This window comes from Ursus maritimus, unplaced genomic scaffold (genome assembly GCF_017311325.1).
Source record: "Ursus maritimus isolate PB19 unplaced genomic scaffold, ASM1731132v1 scaffold_16, whole genome shotgun sequence".
In the NCBI taxonomy this organism is placed as follows: domain Eukaryota; kingdom Metazoa; phylum Chordata; class Mammalia; order Carnivora; family Ursidae; genus Ursus; species Ursus maritimus.
In genome coordinates, this window is record NW_024424008.1 from 30,792,389 (window position 1) to 30,811,198 (window position 18,810).

Here is an 18,810-nt window from a genome sequence, read left to right on the forward strand (position 1 = left end):
CCCCCGCTGCAGGATATTTGCTCACTATCTCAGCCCCAATTTTTCCCCTTACTCCTCTGAGCATTAAAAGGATTTCCCATCCACTTGCCATTAATTATCTGTAAATATGTACATGTGTTATCTCTGCCTCTAAGCTGTAAAGTTCTGGAGGTCAGGAATCAAGCAATCTCAGACTTTCTAAGCGACTTGCCCATAGGCATGCAAAAACATATGTTATTTAATGATATAATAACAATGATCACTTTTAAAAGTACCATCATTTGAGACATGTAGACTAAATTGACCATTACAAATTTTCCTGCACTTGCGACTTTACCCGGTGTTAGATCTACTCTATTTTCCTTTGATTGGCATTGCAATCTGTAATAAGATTGATTACAAAAATAGTAATAGTTAACCTGTATTTTTTTCTAAGTTAAAGGATAGTATTAGGTAATGTACCTGAAATTGATTACACTTCTCAGATAATAATTTTTGTTGAGCATCTAAAGAAACCAGATGAGTCTGATATAGTATCTCTTGCTTGTCCCACTCTCTTGACTTCGCTCTAAATTCCTTTTAAAAAAGTGGAGGGACAAACATAAATTGAAGAAAATTATTCACTTAAAAGCACAATGAATAAGCCTTCTTTCATTTGTACTTTTCATTCTAAACACCTACAGCCATTCTTTCCCCATTTGGAAAACAAAATAAATATTAAATTACTCATCTTGGATTTATTGCTAGATACAGTTTCTGATTCTTGTCATCAAACCTGTATCCTTAGCTTTGTTTGTTTGTTTTCATGGGATGGGGCTTGGACTGATTTGGTGACTGTCCCCTTGTACCTTTCAGAGCTACTGTCCAAGGTAAAGCCAAAATCAACTCATTCTGGGGAACAGAACAACATCTCAGGCCCGTTTTACTCATACCACCAGAGCTATCCTGGGGAAGAAGTGATGGCATGAACTTGATACAACATACTCAGTCCTACAAGTTTTTGTTCAAAGCAGTATATTTGTAGAACATGAATGTTCACAACTTAACACAAGGAAAGGATATGGCTTTGGGAATCAATCAGTCAAGGAAGGCTATAAATTGGGAGGCTCTTACAGTAATTAAAGATGACCTGAAATTGAGTGGTGGTCATAAGGTTGGAAAAATATGGATAGGCCCCTTTTAAATATATGATAATACCTTATGATAAAGAGACCGTATTTATTAAGATAAATGGAAACAGCTCATTTAAAGTTATTGACTTTGATTCTGACATTCAACAATTTAAAATTAGGTACACAAAAACAGAGTCTTCAATAATAGTGATAAATTTTCAAAACTAGGCTCTTGTACAAAATTGCTTATATTTCAAATCAGTACAGTGCCGATTTTAAAAATTCCTGTTTACTTTTAATTTTGGAGGGAGTCTTTGGAGTCAGAAGTCACAACGTGGGCAAGGTTGAATTACACGGCTCATATCTTTCAGATAATACTAATATTTAGCAACACCCACCCAACATCTCAATCTTGAAAATAAATATTTCCCGACATGCTTTAAGAGGATGCAGGGGCATTAACCTCAGTTCTTCACAAATTCTACAACAGGTAGAAATGAGGTCAAGCAGGAGGCTAAGCAGGTTAGAAATATGGGTCACAGATATCAGCAGGTGTGTATAACAGTCTTGGCTTTCTTGATCTTAGAGATGTATTGATTTCAAGACTGGTTTCAAACCAGCACAATATATCCAGTAATTATGGGACCATACAGAAACCTAGAGAGCTTTATGAGGATTTTTGTAGAAACTGGGGTGTCCCACCCCAGGTTCCATGGGGTCTGTAGACTTGCCTAAACCTCCAGAGTATGTTTTCTATGGCTAGAAAAGCTTTTCTGCGTTTTCAAGGTTGAGAGTGGGTCAGGATCATTAAGATTAGAGTTTCTAGGGGAAGTCCATTATTATACATATGTTTTTTAACCCTTTTACTAAATATTAAATATTAAACTAACATTCCTTCAGTGATGGTTCTATGTCAGGGACTCTACAAACCTCCACCTGTAAGACGACTTAACTTTTTAGTGTGAACATTTCACAGTTACATAAAAGTAGAGACGTAAAACCACTCCCATGTACCCTTCACCCAGTTTGACCACCATCAACCTAACCATCTCTATTCCACCTCTCTGCCCTTTTCCTGTTGGACTATTTTAAGGCAACTTCCAGACCTCATTTATTCTCACCCCTAAATGCTTCAGTGTGCATCTAAATATATACTTATGTGTATTTTTTTTCTCCCATAACCACAATGTCTCTGTTAAGTTATTTGAATCCAATTTATTGGTGAAAAAATGAAATCTCTGTGAGGCTAACAACTTGCCTATAGGTCACAAGGCAAATAAATGAGTCAGTCAGGAAGTGTTTTAAATGATAAACTGTCATGTTCTTCCACATCAACATGCTATCTCCCATTTCTCTATTACTAGACCAGTGAATAAACATTTGTCCCGAAGGAAAAACATGCTTAGATACAGACTAAAAGCGGGACAGCCCATCTCTTACGCATTAATTTTTCAGATGGCTCTAAGTAAAAACAGGTACATGAAGTGTTTCCATAATTATACAGATTAAACTATCTATACAGTGTGCTTACAGATTTTTATGTAAGTACAAACCTATCAGGTTATATATATATATATATATATGTATTTTTTTTTTTTTTGAGAGACAGAGAGAGAGAGCATGAGTGGGGGAGGGTTGGGCAGGGAGAGAGAAGAGAGAGAGAATCTCAAGCACCATGAAGCCTGACATGGGGCTCGATCTCAAGACCCTGACATCATGACCTGAGCCGAAATCGAGTCAGACGCTTAATCGACTGAACCACCCAGGTGCCCCAGCTCATATTTTGCTACTAATTTCATCTATAAATTCATGAAAACTATTTTATGTAAATATTTTGTTTCCTAAATGTAAAAGTGTTTACACAAAGAACTTAATAATTTCAGGACTTCTTTTTTTGTCTGTACAATTTATATGACTGTGGTTGTCCCATAAAACCCCATGAGAAGTCAGTCAAAAGGCTAATCAGTGACTTGATCTCTGCATTTTCGGTGAAAGCATATGTATTACAGTGCACATCTTTGGGCATCTTCTGTGAGACCAGGATATTTCTGAAGCCGGTCTGATCACACCACTATGAAAGCCAGGTGGTTACACGTAGGGCATTTTCCTGTAGACTCAATTTTACTTAGCAGTAGTCATTTTGTATCTTTTAAAAAACCGTATATTATTCAGTAGAATGTAAAATTCACAGGAATTCAAAAGCTAAAACCCAAGCCTTCCAGCAAAGTTCTTGCAACAGGCTGGCTTTAGGGCTGTGATCTTAGATTTTTCTTTCTTCTTTTAAAGATATTTTGGAGGGAAAGTTTGAGAATGACTATGAGTTGAAGAGTAAAATGATGAAAATCAAACAGGGCAACGACAATTAGATAGGAGCAAGGAGATAAGGGGCAGACCAGGGAAAGGGGCAAACCTGAACTGGAATATGGGGAGTAAGAGAAAGGAACAGATCAAAGATTCTCAGCTATCTACCTGGGTGACTGGGAGAGGCCAACCATTATCTGTCAGCAAAGGAGAAGAAAGGGAAATCACAGGCTGGTGATGGTTGGGGGCATGCTGGGGTTTAGGGCTTGAGAATTAAGAAACTGGAGAGGGCTAACTTGAGGTCAATTAACAAACAATAATGGAAGCCCTAGAAACTGGGCTCAGGATAGAGAACAGGAATTTGTAGTGGAATCTACCTGCTGTTACATGACCTCTAGCAGGAATGCTCAAGAGCACCGAAAAATAGCCGGTTTGTTTTTTCTAAGGTTGGGAAGTTAGGGGATAAAAATAAGTGCATCTGTGAATAGTAAGTCTTTTTAGGGACGGATATCTCAGAAGCTCTGGGTAATATATGGTGGCTATCTTGGAGAGGCACTACCTCTTTAAGAAAAAAACCCTGAAACTCCAAGCCCTGTTCCAAAAACTGTTATGAGGCTTCATTGGGATTTAAGTACCTAATAGTTAAATAGCCATTAAAAGATTTATTAGATATTCAATTTAACTGACCCCAGGGATGTCCTTCAATTTCACTCAACATCTGCAGTTTCTTTGAACTCTTTTTTTTTTTTTTTGGCTTTCCAAAAATGCTGATCTGTATAAAAGATGCATAAATCAAAGTGATGTTTTAATTCACTAAGTGCCCAAAGGGAAGGTGCACTAAGAAAATACACTGAATGAGAAGCTGATGTGTAATGGTGTTTGCTAGCACAGCCGTGCGTGCCACGGTGCACGGCGGAGACGGCCAGCCCGCAGCAGCAGCAGCAATCAATCCTCACCACGCATGAAAGAAACTAAGAAAGTACATACGGCTCACCTCTAATTTCTGGTTCAAGTTGCTCAGTTCAAAGGGTATTTCTTCTTTGAGGTGTGGTAACTCCTTCCGCCGAACTTTACTTTGTTTCATCTGGTGTAGTCGCAGTTTCTCAAAGCTATTCGTCAGTTTGGAAAACTGGAAGTAAGAGAGAATGCTAACGGCTCACTGTGCCTGGTGCTTCTGACTTGAATTCACGAGAGTTCTCTCCTTGGGCACCTCTTTGAGAATTTAAGTCATGATTGGAAAATGCGGTAATGCTTAAATGTTCTGATGAGTGATGACAGGACCCGTTATTAAAACTAAGTTATTGAAGCTGAACACCATTCGGTTTTCATGTAAATTTGGGACATCATTAACTGCACAGTTAAATGATTCACTCGATAAATGTTTTGTTTAGCTTTGTTTTAACCATATGTAGCAAAGCTCACGTTTTAAAAACCAAGTTTTTTTTTCTTTTATTTAGTGCCATCTTGTGTTGACAATTTTAATTTCAGTAACTCCTTCTATAAAATAACAAGTCTATATTTTATACAAGAAAACAGAATACTGAATTTAGAAGATACAAACAACATGAACTATTCATGTTGATGTAAGTTTAATAAATTTAAGTATCAAATTGATACAACCGTTTTCTTACCAATAATTCTTTTAACTTAGACTCTGTACTATTTTTTCTGTTTCTTGTTATACCTTCAAATAATAGATTAAAAGCAGCATGGTCCATCAACATCTGTGAAGAAATTTCTAGATAACTACTTGACAAAAGTTTTTTGATTTTATTTTGAATTTTGAAATAATTACACAATATAGTTATATGGTATAATATTAAGCCCAGGAAATCAACATTGGCAGGATCTATGTGCATAGCTTTATGCCATCTTATCACATGTGTAGATTTGTGTGACCACAACCACGATCAAGATACAGAACCATTCCAACAGCACAAAGACCTCCCTGCCTTTGTAGTGACGCTCATACTTCTCATCTCCCACCCCTAACCCCTGGCAATCAACTATTTTGTTTCTAGCCCTATAATTTTGTCATTTAAGAATGTTATAAAATGGAATAAAATAGTATGTGACATTTTGAGATTGGCTTGTTTTCAGTCAGCGTAATGCCCTGAAGATGCATGTGTGTATCAATAGTTCATTCTTTTTTATTGCTCAGTATTATTCCATGGTATGGATGGAACCACAGTTTGCTTGACCATTCATATATTGGGACATTTTGGTTATTTCCAATTTTTGGCTACCACAAATTGAGCTATGAATGGTCATGTCTACTTTTTCTGATATTAATATGTCACACTTGCTTTCTTTTTCTCATACCACTTTTAAAATTGAGATATAATTCACCTCCCATAAAAATCACCTTTAAAAATATAAAAGTCTTTGGTTTTAGTATATTCACAAAGTTGTGCAACCATCATATTACCTAATTTCAGGATATTTTCATTACCTGCAAAAGAAACCCCAGAATATTAGAATGATTATACATTTGCTCCTGCCTCCAGTCCCTGGAAACTACTAATCTAGCTTCTGTCTCTATGGATTTGCCTATTCTGATCATTTCATATTAGTGGAATCAGACATTTGTGGTCTTTTGTGTCTGCCTTCTTTTACTTAACACTTTCAAGGTTCATCTACGTTGTAGCATGGATGAATACTGCCTTCTTTTTTCATGGCTGAATAGTATTCTGTTGCATGGATATGCCACATTTTATTTAACCATTCACCAATTGATGGACATTTGGGTTCTTTCTACTTTTTGTATATTACAAATAATGCTGCTATGAACACTTGTGTACAAGTTTCCGTGTGGATACATATATTTATTTCTCCTGGGTACATAACTAGGAGTGGAATTGCTGGATCATATGGAAACTCTGAGTTTAACTCTTTGAGGCACTGCTGAACTGTTTTCCAAAGTGTACCATTTCCCAGTATTACTGAGAATGTATAGGGTTCTAATTTCTCCATATCCTCACTGACACTTGCTATAGTCCATTCTGGTCCGTGTGAATGGGTATCTCATGATTTTGTTTGCATTTCCTTAATGACTCCTGATGTTGAACATTCTTTTTCATATGCTTATTAGACACTTGTATACCTTCTCTGGAAAAATGTCTATTCATATCTTTGCCCATTTTAAAGTTCACTTAGGTCATTAAAGTTCATAGAGCATTTACTTATTATTGACTAGTATGAGTTAATTTTTAAAATTCTGGATACTAGTCTTTTATCAGATATATGATTTGTAAATATTTTCTCCCACTTTGTGAGTTGTCTCTTCACTCTCTTGTATCCTTTGATGCACAGAGGTTTTTCAATTTTGGTGAAGTTAAATTCATCTGATTTTTCTTGTGCTTTTGGTGCCAAACCTAAGAAACCATTGCCTAATCCAAAGTCATGAACATCTACTCCTGTGGGTTTTTTTTCTAAGAGTTTTATAGATTAAGTTTTTACATTTAGGTCTTTAATCCATTTTGAGTTAATTTTTATCTACGGTTTAGGGCTGACTTAATTCTTTTACAGGCGGATATTCAGTTGTCCCTTTACTGTTTGTTGAAAAGACTGTTCTTTCTCCACTGAATTATCTTGGCACCACTTTTGCCTTCTTTCAATTAATATTTGCTTGGTATTTTTTCCTGCCTTTTTATTTCAACTTACTTATATAGTTATGTCTGAAGTGAGTTTCTGGAACAGAACATATTGTTAGGTCATATTTTCTTAATTTACTCTGTCAATCTCCATCTTTCACCTGATGTATTTAAACAATTCCCATTTAATGTAATTATTGATATATTAGAGCTTAAGCCTTACTCTTGTTGTTTTCTGTTCTCCAGTTTCTGGTTTCTCTATTTTAACTTTTCTGTCTTCTTCAGGGTTTTTTGAGCATTATTTAGAATTCTATTTTGGCTTATCTATAGTGTTTTTGCGTGTATCTATTTGAATAGCTTTCTCACTTGGTGCTCTAGGCATTACATTATATATACATAACTCATTACGGTCTACTGGTATCAACACTTTACTAGTTCAAGTGAAATGCTTTTTATGTCCCTTTGTCCTGACCCATTTATAATATTTTTGTCGTATTTCCTCAACATACACTAAGAACCTCACTGACTATTGTTATAATTTTTGCTTTAGCTGTCAAACGATTTAGAAAACTCAAAGAGAAGTAAAGTATTACATTTACCCTTCTTAAAAAACTCTTTGCATTGTTTTTTCTTCCTTCCTGATGTCTTAAGATTCTTTCTTTGTCATTTCCCTTCTGCTAAAGGAACTTTCTTTAGCCATTCTTTGAAGGTAGGTTTACGGGTGACAAATTCTCTTAGTTATCCTTCATTTGAGAAGGACTTGATTTCCCCTTCAATCCTAACGATATTTTTTCTAGGCATAGAATATTGGGTTGACATTTATGTTCTTTCAGCAACTGAAAAATGTTCCATATCCTCTGGCCTTCCTGGTTTCTGATGAGAATCTGTTATCTGAATCGATTTTTCCCTGTAGGTAAGGTGTTATTTCTCTCTTGCTGTTTCCAAGATTTTTTTCTGTGTCTTTTGGTTTCTAGAACTTTGCCTATGATGTGTCTTGGTGTTAGTTTCTTTGTATTTATCTTGTGTGAATTTCACCCAGATTCTTGGATTGGTAGGTTTATATCTTTTACCAAGTTTTGACGCTTTTCGGCCATTACTTCTCTGAATACTTTTTCAGTCCCACTCTCCTCTCCCTTTTGGGACTCTGATGACACAAATTTCTAATTTCATTTTACTTTTGAGCCCATCCACTGAATTTTTTTAGTTTGGTTATTGTATTTTCCAGAGATAAAATTTCTAACTGGTTGTTCTAACTGGTTATAGTTTTATTTCTTTGCTAAAGCCTTCATTTGTTTCAGGTATGTTTGTAATTGCTCACTGAAGCATTTTTATAACAGCTGCTTTAAAATCCTTGTCAGATAATTCTAGCATCTGTATTCACTCAGTGTTGGCATCTCTTGGTTGTCTTTTCTCATTCAAGTTGAGATCCTCCTGGTTCCTGGTGTGATGAGTGATTTTTTATTGACACTTGGACATTTTGGGTATTGTGCTATGAGACACTAGGTTTTCTTTAGGGATTGTGTTTCAGCCATCCTTTTCTGACAGCATTCTAGCAAGGAAAGTGGGACACTGTTTCATCACTGCCAGGGGCAGTGGGAGTTCAGCTCTTGGCCTCAGTTGGTAACCTGAGGGAGGCGATCCTTATCACTGCTGAGTAGGAATGGGAGTTCAGGATCCCCACTAGTCTTCACCGACACCACCTTGACTGGAGGCGTATAGATGCCTTGTTACTGCTTCTCACATGTCCTTTAGTGAAAGTGTAGTGAGGGCCAGTGGCCTCATTACCACTGAGAGGTGGTAAATGTCCTGACTCCTCATTAGGCTTCCCTTGATACCATTCAGAGAGGAGGGGAATTGCTTCATCACCACCAAATGGGCATACTAGTCCAGGCTCTCCACGTGGCCTCCACGAACGCCATGGGCTGGGAAGGGTCTTGTTAATAACACTTAGTGGTCACGAAAGTCCTGGCTCTCCACTTAAGTCTTCTCCAACACCACCCAGGCTGGAGATTATGGACTACCTCATTACAGGCTGGCGAGAGAGAGGCTGGGAGGGGGGAGGATTGGGGCTGAAGTCTCTTTCTGTAGTGTTTGGCTGGAGCAGAGCAGTTACCTAAAAGTGTGTAATCTTGCTAGGCTATCTTTTTCTGGGTCTTTTGGCCGCAGAAAGCAGGCATTCCTTGGGATTCTTTTTGTTTGTTTGTTTGTGCCCTTTGGAGTGTCTGGGTTGTCAGCTTCTTCATTACCCAGATTGGGATATAAGAGGCAAAAAGAAATCCCAGGGAACTCACCACTATGTCGTTCCTTGGGTACCAAGGTCTTAGTTCTCCTGTCTCTTCCCTCCACTTTTCAGAGTCTTCATATATCATTTTAGAAATAATGTCCAGCCTTTCTAGTTTTAATTAGCAGGATCTAAATGCATCTACCCCATCTTCCCAGAAGTGAAAAATCTCAAATATATACACAATTTAATCATAGTTTCATAATCGTTAGAAGGAAAAGAAAATACTCTCATTTTAAAAAGGAAGCAATTTCTATGAGAAAGTTCCGACGGAGTTGAGTTATTCAAGGAAGAGTGTGGTAAAGTGTATCCTTAAGATATTTTAGGAAAATGAAATTGTAAATAAACCAGGAATTTCAAAGAAGGAATCAGTAGAGCGAGCTAGCAGCAACCAAAGCATGTTTGCCCCAAGACAGCATTTTCCGGTTAGAAGAATGACATATTACAAGCTATTATGCAAACCAGTTCTGTCTCTTTCCGTCCTTCCCTCTTTCCTTCTCTTCCGTTCTCCTTCCCTAACGCTCTTCCTTCCTTTCTTTTAACAGGAGAAGAGAAGAGCAGCAGAAAACGGCAGTGGAGGCAGATGGCTGCTCTCTCAAGAACAATGTAGCGTTTCCAAAGTGTATTCTATGCAACACCTGTTTACGGTGTTTACACTGTGACACTGCACTACATCTCAGCAGGTTTCAGCTTCAAAAATAAAGAGAGTTCCATGGTCAAATACATTTTGAAAAATGATGGATTAAAAAGGTTAAATGGATTTGTTTAAAGCAGGACTTGTCACAGCCTGTAATATGCTAATATGCACCGTGAACATCCAGGAACAGAGAAGAAGTAAACAGCATTTCCTAACTCTCAATATTAGCATTCCACGGAACACACTTCTGTGAAATTGCCGTGAGGATATTCGTTGGTTAGCCAGCAGCCAAGTAATGAAATAGAGCTGCAAAACATCGCACGTCAGGGATTCATACATTACGTGCCTGCTCAGCACATGTAAACAAGTCTCACAACTTTGTAACAACAGACGTGAAGAAAACCCAGAGATTAAAGATCTGGTGAGCAGGGACGGAACTAATTGAATGTAATTTTGAGACGGTGCTTCACTTGTATCTCCATTTCTGTATTTTTTCAAACTTACTCCAGATCGTGGTGTCGCTATTTATACTGAAGGGTATAGTGACTTAACATATATGTTGCCGTTTTAGAGCTTTATCATTACAGAGAAAACAAGGCTGATTGATTTAAGCGTTAAATGCTTCGAGTCTTAGGAAAAACCATTTAGTTTCATAATTCGAGCTACCATCCAGTGGCAGCTATTTGAATTGCAGGCAAAATGTCTAAATTTAAGAGCTAGCTAGTCTTGTAAGATTATACTTAGTTTAATGGCTGATGACCTCCCTAAGAAGGCACTTAAGAAAGAATTAATTACTTTAGGCTCATTTAATTGTATTATCACTTATGAAATCTTTGCACTTCAAAAAGTTCATAATCAAACTGTATTTCCCATTAATTCATTTATTAAGTTGAGCAAAGACATAGCATCCGCTAGATCTGAGATGCACAGATGATGATTGCCCTATGTATTATTTGTGCCAGCCCAGCGAGGAGGTAGAGGAATAAATAAGAAAGAAATCATTATCCCTACTGCAGTTGTCCTTCATAATTTTGCGTCATCGCTAAGTTACAGTTCTCCAGACTGTCCAACTTCTGTCTGAGTAACCCCACCTGCAGCCAGAATAAAACTTAATTTTGATTTTCCTTAAATTTTGCCTGACAAAAGCAGAAAATGTGCAAAGGAGGAGCATGATTTAAATAAAACTGCTGTCCCCAAACGAGAATAAATATTTGTACTGCTGTTCTTAAAACAGCTATTAATAATTAAAGTCACAAAACCCCACATTGGGGGCGCTATTCCACTGGGTACGGTAGGAAGACCTACCGTTTATGAAATAGCTCTACCAGTATCAAAGTTATTACCAGTTTTGTCCTTTCAATTATCTATTTCATAATAGCAAAGTTATAATTGTTGTTCACGTAGCTAATTATTATCATGTAATTAATCAACAAGTCACTTGATAAATAGAAAGGTAATAGTCTTGCACTATGCTAACAGTTAAAGGGATAAAGAACTGACAGTCTATTAAAAGAAACAATCTAATAAAACAATGAAAGACAGGGCCAAACATATAATCTGTTGTTAAAATATAAGAACTTTACTTGTATTAAAAATAATCCATTTTAATAAAATTAATACAACTTATATAAATTTGATAGAATTTTATATGTGCAAACATATATCAAAATGTGTTTAATCATCAAACGAGATTAAATTACAATAAGTTTCCTTACTTGAGCTTTTAGGGTTTGCAGTTGTCCTTCATAATTTTGCGTCATTGCTAAGTTACATTTCTCCAGACTGTCCAACTTCTGTCTGAGTAACCCCACCTGCAGCCAGAATAAAACTTAATTTTGATTTTCCTTAAATTTTGCCTGACAAAAGCAGAAAATGTGCAAAGGAGGAACATGATTTAAATAAAACTGCTGTCCCCAAACGAGAATAAATATTTGTACTGGTGTTCTTAAAATAGCTATTAATAATTAAAGTCACAAAACCCCACATTGCTGGCGCTATTCCACTGGGTACACATTAGGACAGGGCAGTATGGATGTTTGACAAAAGATCGTGTCACCATCACATTTTAAATTAAGGTTTAGAATTTACTTTGCATTATCTTTTCAGGAGGCTGTGTCATCATTACTCAGCAGAGGCTCTGCGGACCCGGCCCAGGCTTTATCGGGGACCCCACTGCCTGCAGTGGGCTCTCTGCTGCGACGGAACCGCGGAGTCACGGCTACATTTTTAGAAGAACATTTTAAAATGAAAAGAATGATGTCTGAGAGGAGTTCTCAAGGGTTCGGCTTGCAGAATTTGTCTGCTGAAAAAGCGGGGCTGTATACACCCGGGTCATCACAGATATGGAAGCAAGAAAATGGCCCCTTGCGTGTTCCAGGTCTCATGACCTGCCTCCACTATGAAGGGAAGCCAGAGACCAATAACCAAATAACTCAGTTAACCGTGTCAAAAGCCAAGTTCTATTGGAGGGCCAACAAATGTGGAGAGATGGCTGATGAGCAAGCTGACTGCTGATGGTTCCGTATATGATTAAAGCAAATACTCCTCTTAGGCCTCGCCCAAAAGAAAAATTCACAGACACAAGAGCCCGCATTAGGTCAAGTACATGGTTTCCCTGAGCTCCTCTGGAGGCCTGAGAGCGCTCATACATTCGAAAGTCACCTACGTGCTAGAAGCAGACCTGCAGGGGCTGGGGGCGCTCCTCGAAAGAGGGTGCCCACATATAGACACACACTCCCTTCCCCAAACTCTTTCCTCCCTTGTCCCGTGTTCACGTCTTGGCATGTCACTTCTTTCAGGAAATATTCTCTAGTAGATTCGAAGAGGTGCTTGAACTCAGCCATTTTCAAAGACACAGTTTGGACAACGACTCTGTTTCTACAGCTGCAAAAGCACTGACATCTCTGCTTGCAAACGGTATTTATTCACATCTACACTGAATGTCCGTTTACTTTGCTAGATGGCATTGGCACGCTGTGTTTGTCCGCACCAGCAGATTTTTATGGGCTGATGCTCCGATCGTCACTCACTCGATAGAACACGCTTAGCACGCTACGACAGAATTCCCAGCAATAAAGGCTACCGCTGATGCCTGATAGAAAGTGTATGTAATGAAACACATATTCGGATGGAATAAATATTATTTATAACTGTCTGAGGAATTAACAATTAACACATATATTCAGTACCTCTTGGCCTTTCTGATCCAAACAAGTTTGTGCATTTGCCAACTCTTGATCCCGAAGATCTAATCGTGTCTCCAAAGCCCGCATTTTCCTTTCCCAATCCAATTTTTTGTTGCTTACCATGATGTCAATTTGTTCCATTAATTCCTGAAGTTCGGCCTCACAAGGAGAAGCTCTGGCAATGGTCGAAAAGTGAAACACATTTTAAAACAGTGAAATATGAGGACAAGAAAAATGATTCCATTGCTCTGAATAGGGTGATCATCATTTCCTCAAATTGTTCAATTACTTAAATAGGAAGAAGTCTGAAAGCCAGAGGTTAAATTTTAAACTAAAACTAAAAGCTAATTTCAGAGTAAACAGTAAATATACATTATTTTTTTTAAATGACATTTTCTAAAGTATAGTTGCTGTCATAATATAATGTAACACATTGATAAAGCCACTGCTTCTATTCTTTCCTTAGTGTAGTGGTAGTGCATGGCTCCCCCAGAGCCAAAAGTTTTGACTTAAACAAGGAAGTCCTAAAATAGAAACACATGTGCAGATTATGTCAGAAACAAGGTGGCAATGAAGGAAGTTAGCTCAAAAAAATTAAATAAAATAACAATTTCAGAGTGGGCTGATTCTATGGAAAATTCAAAATATGAAAAATGGTTCAATGTTCTTCCCTGTAATATACCTGTAACGATGTCTGTCATAGCTTGAATAAGTTTGATGGCGGGCAGACTGGGACTTCAACTCTGCCTGTCAGGGATAGAAGAGCAACCCCAGGCTACGGAGGACCTGATTCAAGGGTACTAATTGGGCGACAGGACTCCTCCTTCAGGAGGGGAACTTGGCGTGATCTGGCTCGTATCCCTTTGGAAGGAATCTGTTCAGGCAGGTGGGCAGAGTAATGTAAGTCTTTAAATAATGGGGATACTATTATTTGGATAAGGGCCAATATCGTGGGTCTCAAAGGGTCTATTTATATGTGAAACAAAACCCTTGGTAATAGCTAGATTTATAGAGGTGCGAGTTGTGAGGACAGATTGCTGGGTGCTCCCGGGGCAGGGTTCTCCTTCAAAGAAGCTGACACATTCCACAGGGGCCTGGAATAAGTCCAGTTATGCAGACTGGATATGCAGGCAGATGTTGAAGCCTCAGATTTCAGCCTAAGGAACACACACATGTCCAAATTAGAAAGTGAGTTATTTCAGTATCCATTCAGTGGTGGTGACGGGGCTTCTAATATATTTGTGTGGGTGGGAGGAAGGCAGGAGGGAAAAGCAGGCAAGAAATGATATCTTCTCCATTTCCTCTCACCAAATCAGAATTTTGGATGTGATTAAGGATCATTTAGCATTCTGAAAACCCTCAGGCCCAGAGAGGTCAAGGTCACACAGTAACTAGTGGAAGAGCCGGATCTAGATCGTAAGCAGCTGCTTCCCATCTTTAGCTCCCTTCCGTGTACCACACAGCGAAGGACATGATGTTTTGAATAAGAACTCGCTTGAAAAATATAGCCTAAATTAGCTCCATCACAATAGGGTTAGGAAGAGGTATCAGAACCCAAAGAACTCAGAATTTCCAGAATCACTTTCTAAAATGCCCGGTCAACCTGAACGAAGGATGCCCCTTTGATCGGTTCATTCACCAGCAGACTCACCAGTTTCGACATCAGAGAGCTTTTAAGTGCAAAGTGCCACTCTGAAGTCTTCCAGCATTCCTGGATTAAGGCCCAAAGGTTCTCCATTTTTATGTAAAACCTAAAGCAAACCTGAGGAAAGGAAGTACTAATTTCTCTATAAATAAGTTGATCGAATTTTAATTGGAGTTATGATGTGGGGAACAACAGCAGAACAAAAAGAATCATTTTCACACCATTTTCTTTTCATAACAACATGTATCACCTTTACTATAAATATACTCTGTTTTTCCCTGCTATTATAAGTTCTGAAAGAAAAAGGATTATATTGGTCCTTTTCATCACCATCTCACTGGAGCTCAGCACAGTGCTCCAGCACATAGCAGATGCTCAATAAATTTTTGAAAAATGAACAAATGAGCTCTTTTCATCAGTATCTCCTCGGCATGTAGGAACACACCATGCTAATGGAACTAAAATATAGGCCGAAAGTAGAGTGCGACAAAACAGAAGCTACTCAATCAATATCGTTAAATAAATGAGCGAATGGTTTCTTTCCTGGTTGTGACAATGCCGTGAAAATATTAGGATATTAGACTCAGGGTGGAAGCACTTCTACAAGTCACCTTGCCCAACTACCCATCCAGTGTTTGCACGTCTTTCGCAATGTTTCGTAAGACAATCGTGCATGATACCCCACAGATCAGATTCAGCAGGTCTGCAACAGAGGCCATTCTGCATCGCTAACAAAGCTATCAAGGGATTCTGGTGCGTGCCAAGGCTTGAACTGTTTGACAATATCACTGCCAAGAGGTCACGCAGCCTAGGTCTGAATTTCTCCTTTACCAGGTAACTGCTGTCTGACACTGTATCCAGATAGCGATGAGTTTTAAAAAGTTCTTTCTTATTTTGAAGAGATTTTGCACCCACTGGTTCTAATTTGATCCACTGGGACCATGCAGAACAAATGCCTTTTCAACATGATAGACCTTCAAGTACTTGAATACAGTTACCAATATGTCAAATGCAGTTGTCAATACCTCCAGATTCTTTCAAGTTTTCTCAGTGTTCAATAGTAGATACTGAATATTTGAACAGCCAATGGCCAGAACATAACAGACTCTTACCCACAACATCTATAGCAAGAGTCCTAGAATGGTCAGGATTCGGTCAATGATTGACAGCTTCCTTAATTTCTGCCCCCACTTCCAACTCAGGACCAACTGGAGAAAGCAATTACGCTCCCCAAACTAATCCCATCGGATGCCCCGCTTCCACTAATCCTGCCTCGGCTTCCCTGTAGCAGCCTCCATCCAATGAGAACATACCCGAAGTTGTCTCTTGTTTACTGTAAAGCTTTCCCACCTGGCCTGTCTCTGCCGAATATAAGTGATGGTTGCTGACTCCCTTGCTACAGCAAGCTTTGAAGAAATAGGCTTCGTTTGTTCTCATTTGGATAGTCTTTGTTTATTTCCACAAGTATCTTTATTTCCTCCAATTGCCCGTGGAGATTTCTTTTTTCTCCACCACTCACTATCTAGTATACTGCCTGGAAAATACTAGACGCTTAATATACCATTTGTTGAATGAATGAAAAAGTGAATGACTATGGTAAGATTTTCAGACCCTTTCTAATCCTGGTGGCTCTCCGCTGAACAAGTTCCTGTGTTGATTTCCTCCTTGAAATGTACCACTCAGAACTTTGACAGAATACCTCAGCTACGGTCTAATCAGTTTAGACAGGGACTCTCACATCCTTGGTTTTAGGTGCCATGTATTTTTATTCAAGCAGATGAAAATCACCTTAGCTTCGAATCTGGGAAGGAGAAAGGCAAAGCAGTGATAGGATACCATTTCAAGGTGAGTTTATTCTTGTCCAAACACCTTTCTCACGTGTGCTACAAAAAAAACCACTATCTTGTGCTTGTTTCATCTTGCGGGGGCGGGGGGAGGTGCTCTGAGGACAGAGCTTTATATTTATCCTTATTAAATTTCAGAGTGATAGTTTCAGCCTCTCAACGTGTGTTGTCATCACTGGTTCTTTACTGAAGCAAACATTGACTCAGCGACTGCTGCCCGCTGTGTGAGGAACTGTGAAGACAGAGACACATGAGCTGCGCATAGACGCTCTCAAGACAGGGACAATGTGAGACTGACGAATAAGTGCAGCTCTTCGGGGACTCGAAAGGAAGGGTTCTGAGTACAAACTTGGACAGGACGGGTTACCACAGAAGCCTTCCTCAAGGAGCTTATGTTTGGGGATCCTGTTTCTGTCAGAAAATACATTCACTATACCTCACAGTTTTGTGTCAGCTGCAGATCTGATAAGCATTACTTGTTTCATAGAGAAATATGTTTTTTTACTACAAGTGACTGTAAAATGTCACGCAAGACAGGACGGAGGACAGAGCTCTAAGGCATTCCACTACCAAGCCCTTCAGAGTGACAATGATCTGGTGATTATTTCTTGTCTTATAATCCATTTCTAATCCACTTAATTAAATTTACAATCTTTTCTCTTTTTTTCTGCCCATAAAAATGTCATGATAAGCCCTGTAAAATATTATGGCAAAGCCCAAGTAAGATTCTATCTGTACGTTCCCTGATGCACCCGCATATGAGCCCCGTGAGCCCAGGCTGATCCCGTATGTGCCTATGCTGAGTCCTGGGGCCACTGCTTCCGCGTCGGATGCTCACAAACCACCCATAATCCCTTCCAGAGTCTTCCCGAAGACTTAGTCAAACTCAGATTTACATCCAACTCAGCCTTCTGTCAAATTTAATATTTCTTTTTGAAATTCAATTTTCTAATCTAGTATATCTTCCCTTCTTCAGTTTTTCAGAGATAATTAAGAGCAGTTGGTCTCCACAGCATCAGTATTTGCTCCTAAATCTATTGAACTTCAAAATGAAATACAAAAGGCTTAGTTTAGCCTTCTTCACAGAGCTGGGCACTAACATTATTCATATTTTCATTTCTCCTTTTAGTCAAACGCTGACTAACACTATGCTAATTACTTTCCTGCTCTTCCTCTTACGGATCCTTATGGACTATGTCATGCAACATGGAAAACTAAGAAAACGAGTTTCCAAAATGTCAGACCCGTGAAGTAGGTCTTATTTTTCCAATTTTAGAAAGTTGATTGAGGCACTAAAAAAGAAAAAAGTCCTCTGAGTCTTCCAGATTTAGGGACTGGGTGGATTGTGTCTGATACACTACTTATGACATACAAACCCTGGCCCTGATTACTGGGTTTATCCCCGGGAACAATTCCCAAGAGAAGGATCGTGGGGTCAGGAGAGAGGTCTCAAACCAGAAGGAAGGGGGCACACTGAGACTTGCAGGGTGATGTACCAATCTGAGGAACCTAGAGTCAAAATATATGAAGAGAGCAAAATAGAAAGCTGATGATATAAATGGAGGTAATGGTGGCCGATGTGTTGGGGGAACAGGAGAATGGAAAGTGGAGAGTCATTCAGAGTAAAAAGAGCTGGAGTAAAGTACATGAGCATGTAGTCCCTCCAAAGTCCTTTCATATATGGGCTTACGTGCTAGTTCATACAAAGGCAGACCTTCATCAGACAGATGGCTATGGTAAACATGTGATAAATTATCCAAACCAGGACAATTTTGGAAGTGGAAGGGGCACTAATGATAATTATGCCAGGACAAAGGTATAAAGCAGTGACTGTTCTGGGCCAGGTGGGATGTAGGGGCAGCCAACCCATCATCAATCTGGAAAACAGAAATGGAGAAACAGGTCTGTAAAAAACAAAGTGGGTTCATTTGGGGACATAAGAGATGTCAGAATGAAATGAATCTTGATCTTAAACGAGAGAAGAGGGGATTTGAAAAACAAATACAGAAGTCATCCTGGAGGAAGTGGAGGGATTGAGAAAGGAAAGCACAGGCTGAAGAGAAAGAGGAGACTATGTCATGCAACACGGAAGACTAAGAAAACGAGTTTCCAGAATGTCAATGGGCAATATGAGCCATCATATTAGGTCTTAACTCTTCCAAAATATCTTAATGAAACTCATTCTAAAATGTAGCAACACATGATTTGTCTTAGTTATAGTACTATATATTTA

The 18,810-nt window shown here is 38.7% G+C and overlaps 1 protein-coding gene across 2 annotated transcripts in view; it reads right to left on the reverse strand.

The window, feature by feature from the left end:
- The window catches only part of DEUP1 (deuterosome assembly protein 1), a 79,567-nt gene that overhangs the window by 45,994 nt on the left and 14,763 nt on the right, over nt 1-18,810 (reverse strand). For both annotated transcript variants that reach the window (XM_040631003.1, XM_040631002.1), the window contains exons 3-6: nt 13,092-13,263; nt 11,619-11,714; nt 4,387-4,521; nt 442-555 (exon numbers count right to left, since the gene is read on the reverse strand). In XM_040631003.1, the coding sequence (XP_040486937.1) occupies nt 442-555; nt 4,387-4,521; nt 11,619-11,714; nt 13,092-13,263 (517 nt within the window). The remainder of the gene's footprint in view (nt 1-441; nt 556-4,386; nt 4,522-11,618; nt 11,715-13,091; nt 13,264-18,810) is intronic.